We start from the raw sequence: 6,987 nt of genomic DNA, 5'->3' as shown, positions 1-6,987 counted from the left end.
TATATATATATATATATATATATATATATACATAAACATGAACATTAATAAGATTCGAATTAAGATCGTTTTATGTGAGTACATCATCTAAATATGAGAAGCGTCATTTGACAGTCAAAGTTAGATGTAATGATCTAATAGATGTATGTATTCTTATTTAAATGAATTTATTTCACAAAATATGATTACGTGCCGTTATTGTTGGACTTTCAACGCAATTAATCTGAAATATTAATAATCCCTCCAAATTTAATCTTACAAACTATAATAAACTTCTTGCGAAAAATATTACCTCGGCCGGGAATCGAACCCGGATCTCTAGCAATATATATTCTGGTTATTGCGAGAAATATTGCTAAAGTCTTGGTAAAGTTTAACAGTTGTTGAAACAAGTAAAATATACTTTTACGTATAAAATTCCAAGATAACTAGAGTTTCTGCTCATTTTTAGAACTTTTATAAGTACGAGACACATTTTCACAATTAAACAAATAATAACGAAATTATATGCAGCACAAATTTCGTCGTCAAAACATCACTTTTCCATGCTTGCCGATTCCCGACTGAGATAATATTTTTCACAATATGTTTATTACAGTTTTTGAAGATTAAATTTGGAATTATGTTGAAAGTCTGACGTAACGGGCTCGCAATCGTATTTTTGAAATAAATTCATTTAAATAAGAATATGTATATTTATTAGTTTAATAATAAATGTATTTTGAAAATTTTTGTGCTAATGTTTTTGAAATTGTTGATTTTAAATTTGCATTCAAAATTTAGAAATTTAAAATAGTAGTTCAATGTGAGTTTAGAACAAATAAAAATTTTGAACATTTATTTTTATTTATTATTAACTAAATTGTTATATTTGTTATATTGTTGTATATTTATATTTAAGGCTCCTGAATACTTAACCAGCGACACAGAGTCAGACGACGGCCTGGCGAAATGTGGCAAAATCGATAGCCACACAAGCACGTGTACATGGGCTCGTGCTTGTGTGTGCGTGCGTGCGTGCGTGCGTGTACGAGTATGTATTACAGCGCCTCACCACGATAAATAGTTGAACTTATAGGCATGGAAAAGTGATGTTTTGACGACGAAATTTGTGCTGCATGCCATTTTGTTATTATTTGATTAACTGTGAAAATGTCACTTGTCTCGTACTTATGAAAGTCCTAAAAATGGGCAGAAATTATAGTTATCCTGGAATTTTATATGTAAAAACGTATGTTTTACTTGTTTCAACAACTATTAAACCGTGTGTTTCTGCCCGAATTTAGGCTCACTTTACCTGTCTTTTACGATCATTTACTATCAAGGAAGAAAAAAACAGTTTTTGCCTATTTTTACAAGTGTTTTAAAGCGATCTCGTCATTTAGATTTGTTCAAATTGTCTTTATTTACAAATGGTAGCGTAAATTAACGTGTATTTCTCGCCTATGACATCACGATTCCAACGTGGTCGCCGCGATTATAGTTGTGTTCCAAAATTCACTGCCAGTGCTGAAAATGTATAATATGCATAACATAAATTACAGATTTTCAGTGCTGGCAGTGAATTTTGGAACACAACTATAATAGCCTATTCACACAACATAGTCTATTCAGGAGCCTTAAGACTTTTTTTACATTCTTGTGGTTGTAGTTGTTAAAATTAACCATATCGGTTATGCTAAAAGTGAATTTTTTTGTTAAAAAGTAGCAAGAGCTTTTTCTAAATTGGAAATTTTTTCTAAATTATCATTTCAGATTTTCAAATTTTCACTGTAGGTTGAAATCAAAAACCTACATATAAAATTTTAGTCATGTTTAAATTATAGTTAATGTTTTCATTTTGTCATACTATTAGGTTGTTCGGAAAGTAATTTCGTTTTTTCTTATGAAAATGAAAGACGATTTTCAATCAGATACCTTTCAAATGATCATGAACGGTCGAATTCGATAAATTTAATCTCTCAGCGATCTCACGAGTTGTTATTCGCCGGTTTGCATCAATTAATGCCTTTATTGTGTCTTCATCAGCTTCAACTGGCCTTCCAGAACGTGGTGCATCTTCAACATCGAAATTTTGCAAACCAGTTTTGGCACTGGCGTTCTGTCAATACATCTTCTCCATACACATCGGATAATTTTTTTCTTGCTTGAACAGCATTTTTACCTTTTCGATAGTAAAAAAGTAAAATATGCCAAAAATGCTGTTTTTCACTTTCATATTTGATAGAGCACCAATCAAAAACTACTGCGTAGAATCAATCGAACTTTTTTCACAAGCAAGCCTTGCTATATCAGCTGTCAAAATATATAATGATTATGCAGCTTAAGTGTGAAGTTGGCTGTGAAAAATACAATTAAGTCCTCTGTTGGGAAAAAACGAAATTACTTTCCGAACAACCCATCGATCTGCCATTTTGACCTTTTAAATTGTGACTATAAATTTATAATCAACGATCTCAAAAATTTTTATGTATTAACTCAGATAGCCAAGTCTGTAGAAAGCAGATTTTTTTAATGTCTGCTACACACTATGCCACCAAAATAACAACAAAATTGTTACAGAATTAGATGTACATAATAATGTTGTTAGACTGCTAGAAAAAACGTAATAGAATCTGCAAGCAGAAGTAAATGACAGATTGGAAAAAGAAACAGAGCAGATTTGTGGTATAATCTGATAATATATTGTCTACAGAAACCAAGCAAATCCTGTCGACATTACCTAGCACTAGACTTTCAGCAGAAACGACGCAGGCTTGCTCTGACACGATTTGACAGCACATTGTTGACAGAAACCCCAGCAGATTCTGGAACAATTTGTCGACAATCTGCTGTCAATTATCAGTTATCAATTTCTGTCAACAATCTGCTGTCGTGCCAGAGCAGGATCTGCGACGTTTTTGCCAACAATTTGCCTTCACATTATGTCGATATACAGGCGATATTAACAGAACACAAGCCTAATGTAGATGCAATTGATCATAGACTGGCGTCATTTTCTGCTCGAATCTGTTGACAGTCTGCTAAAAGACTGCAGACATTTTGCTATCTGGGAAGATTCATAAAAAGTATGCTTAAAAACAGTTTTGCAACAAAGGCTTAAAGTAATTATTTATTTGTTTGTATGTCACTTAATTATTTAAATATATTATTTATTATATATATTATTTATTTATTATTTATTTAAGTAAAACTAATGATTTAGGTGGAAATAATTTGTACGGAACTAGAAACAGATTTTTATTGTAAACCAAAGGAGATGGACAAGTTGTTTAAACATACTCCGTGTCACGATTTGTCAGCCGTTCTAAAAAAATTATTACGAGATTTACCGCAACCTCTTTTTACTGTCGAATTGATTGATGCTTTCTATCAAAGTCATGGTTAGTAAATTATATATGTGACATAATACTTTACATATAAATATATGCTGCAAGGATATGAAGAAATCATTTTATAGGTGTCAAGAATCCTAATGACTTGGTGTATTCTCTTAATTTGTTGATGCTGTTGCTACCTGTCGAGCATCGGTGTACTTTAGAAGCATTGTTAAATTTTCTGAAGTTGGTCATCGAAAATCAGACATCGAATAAAATGTCAATACATAACGTGGCGATGATAGTGGCACCATCGCTTTTTCCACCTCGATATGTTCATCCTCGAGACCATACCGATCTAACCGCTCAAGTTAACATGGCTGCTATATGCTGTCGAGTAACGGAAGCTCTGCTTAACAATGTTGAAAAGTTATGGTACGTTCCGATGGAGCTTATAAATCAATTACGAAGACAGTCTGAAGTAGAAAGATACCGCAAATACAAGAAAAAATATTATCAATTATAATTAAATAACTTGGATTATATATTATATCACATATACATAATTTCAAACTGTTTTATGTTAAGAAGGCATGCTCAGTCAGGAAGTAAAAAAAATGTGTGACTTTTGATAATATTTATTGCAAAAATTGCAAGACTTTTTAAAATATCTGTTTGTGTAAAAGAGTATATTTTTATGAATTGAACAAATTTTTTTATTAAAAAATATTTATAAATAAAAAAGATACAGACATTTTCTTGAAGGTCTAAAAAAATCATTTTGCGTTGATCACTGTTGTTCAAATCTGGATTAGAAATAATATAATAAATTCGGAAAGATTTGTTTAATATATTAAATTATCTATTCCTTGAATGAATAATTCTTTGAAATATGTATTTGGGATAAAATTACGGACGTTAAAAGTCAAAGTTTTGATTTTCAATAAAAATATTGTTCGTTTTTCATCAAGAAAAAACTACGCATAAAAAATCCTTCGTTTAAGAACTAGTTTTGTATATTTAAAATAAATCTGCAAAGTTTGAAAGAAATTGACGTAGTAGTTTTCGAGATATTTTGATCACCGAATTGGAAAATGCGATTTTGAAAAAAATGCGTTCAAAGTTTCGAGAGAGATATACACTTAAATAAAATATTCATTTCTTAATACTTACAAAAAGTTATCTATTCCAGGCCTATATAGATCAGACTGTAGCCTCCAAAATACATGACTGACAAAAATAATTAGAAAGGGACGGTTTTTGTCCAGCACTCAACTACCGCACTATACCTGCTCCTAACGGTCGAGCATAATATGCTTTGAATGCCTATAACTCCATCAATTTTAATCAGTTTAACTTGAAACTTTCCAAATATTTTCCAAGAATATTTTCCAAATGTTATACTTACAGAAAATGCCAAAACTCATAAATTGATTTTTTTTTAAGTTTTTGACTGAGCATGACTCCTTAATGCATAAGATGTACATTAACAGATTGAATATTGGAATTAACTTAAGTGATTCTTAAAATATGTTCACACATAATATTTTAAATAATAATAAATCCCTTTCTTTGTCATAAGTGCCTACATACATATTACTACAAGATCTACAGTATTTTGTTTTTTTGTATAAATTTTAAGATGTGTAATTAATATTATTTTAACAATTTTTAATTCTTATTAGTTTATTATCATATTTCATTTTTTATGACTATTATAATTTTATTATCGTATATTATAATTATTATAATTTTATAATCATAAAATAATAATAAAATGATAATAAAATTACAATAATACCTTATTATAATATAACATTATAGTTATACTTTATAATTTTATTATCATATATTTATGTTTACCAAATTGCACATGTATAATAATAAATATATTTAGAGATACAATAATTTATCATAGAGATAGATTCTTTTTTGACAGATTAAAAATTGAAATACAGTTTTTACAAGAACGAATTATTTATTTGTAGTACACAGAAATTGAGAAATTTTATTTCACAAGCAATTAATAATCTTTTTTATATTCCAAAAAATATTGATTTTTATATTACAATTACATAAAATATTAATTTATGTGCAAAAGAATGTTTATGTTCTTGAGTTGTATCTATATATATACATTTGTTTTTTTATGTACAGTACTTATTTATGTTTGATTTATAATAAGCAATATAACAAATTGAAATACCTATGCGATAATATATTTATGTATTATGTAATTGTATAACACAAAAAAGAAGTGGCATTTCGGATATTATATAACATTAAATTTGATAATTTATCACAATATTATTAGTTTCAACCTATATTACACCGATTGACACCATTTTGGCTTTAAAGTAAACGAAGTTGTAGATTTTAATGTGCTGATCACGAATGTGGCTCTGAAAATGTCCTATTACGTTAAATTTCTAAGATATTCTGAAGATGTAAAAAATTAGATATTTGGACATTTTCAACCTACAAAATGTTTAACAATTTTTTTCAGCAATTTTTTTACGGGCGGAAGTCACATTAAAGTTTTAAATAAAGAACTTAATAAGAACTCTCAAAATTCAAAGTATTAGGCAAGTAGGGCAAATGAGAATACGGCGTGGTACTTGGTGCGCAAATTCAACATACAGTTTATAAAAATTGATAAGACTTCTTGTTAGCAGAGCGTGGTTGGATGGGTTGAGCCAGTAATTAAGTAGAAACTTATAAATGAACGTAATTTATTGAAAAGTAAATTTTATAATCCGCGAGCGTGCTGTCCTCTCATTTCGGAATTCAAGCAGAGACTGCGAGAGAGATCACTTAAACGGATATCGGTTAATTACGATGAGAGTTAATTACGACGAAGTTTTCCGAGCCGCGCTTGAGTCGAGTACAGTACAGTCACGCATAAAAGTATTGGTCTGTACACTCGAGTACAGAAACGCGCTGAACTCAAATACTTGTATTCTCAATACTGCCGCCGTTCAAGCGTTTCTCGTGAATCGTTATAATGTTTAACTTATTACATATGCTTTTGAAACGATCTCGCGGCAACGCCTTTGTGAATATGTCCGCGCGTTGATTTTCGGACGGAATGTACTCGACTATAATCTCCTTCTCATTTACTTTTTCGCGAACGAAGTGAAAATGGATGTCGATATGTTTCGTTCTTTTATGAAATACCGGGTTCCTGACTAACTGAATTGCACTTTGGTTATCGACGTATAGAGTTGTTTCTTTGTCGCAAGGATATCCGATGTCGGATAACAACTTCCTAATCCAAATCGCTTCTCGTGTTGCTGTTGATGCTGCCACGTATTCGGCTTCCGTGGTACTTAACGTCACCAGTCGTTGCCGCTGCGACGACCACGTGACAGCTCCGTTTGCGAGACAGAAAACGTATCCTGTCGTGGATCTTCGCGTCTCGATATCTCCGGCGTAATCGGCGTCTGAGAAACCTATCAATTCTACATTGCTGCCGCCGCTTGAGTATTCGATACCGTAGTCGATTGTGCTTTTTAGATACGCGAATATTCGCTTTACTGCTCGCCAGTGCGCAGCATTATGATTGCTCAAATACTTGCTCACGGAGTTTACCGCGAACGCGATGTCCGGTCTCGATACAGCAGCTAAAAAGACTAGCGACCCGACTGCTTCGCGATACGGCACACTGCTG

General features: G+C 31.3%; 1 protein-coding gene across 7 annotated transcripts in view; it reads left to right on the top strand.

Annotated features, from left to right (window-relative positions):
- The window catches only part of LOC108751515 (rho GTPase-activating protein 18), a 46,113-nt gene extending 42,208 nt beyond the window's left edge, over positions 1-3,905 (top strand). For all 7 annotated transcript variants that reach the window (XM_018491751.1, XM_018491748.1, XM_018491750.1 and 4 more), the window contains exons 9-10: positions 3,206-3,383; positions 3,461-3,905. In XM_018491751.1, the coding sequence (XP_018347253.1) occupies positions 3,206-3,383; positions 3,461-3,843 (561 nt within the window). In that variant the 3' untranslated portion in view covers positions 3,844-3,905. The remainder of the gene's footprint in view (positions 1-3,205; positions 3,384-3,460) is intronic.
- Positions 3,906-6,987: the final 3,082 nt, after the last annotated feature.

The sequence above is a fragment of the Trachymyrmex septentrionalis genome, unplaced genomic scaffold (assembly GCF_001594115.1).
Source record: "Trachymyrmex septentrionalis isolate Tsep2-gDNA-1 unplaced genomic scaffold, Tsep1.0 scaffold48, whole genome shotgun sequence".
NCBI lineage: Eukaryota > Metazoa > Arthropoda > Insecta > Hymenoptera > Formicidae > Trachymyrmex > Trachymyrmex septentrionalis.
Note: the sequence above shows the minus strand (reverse complement) of the source record. Positions and strands in the feature narration are given on the sequence as shown.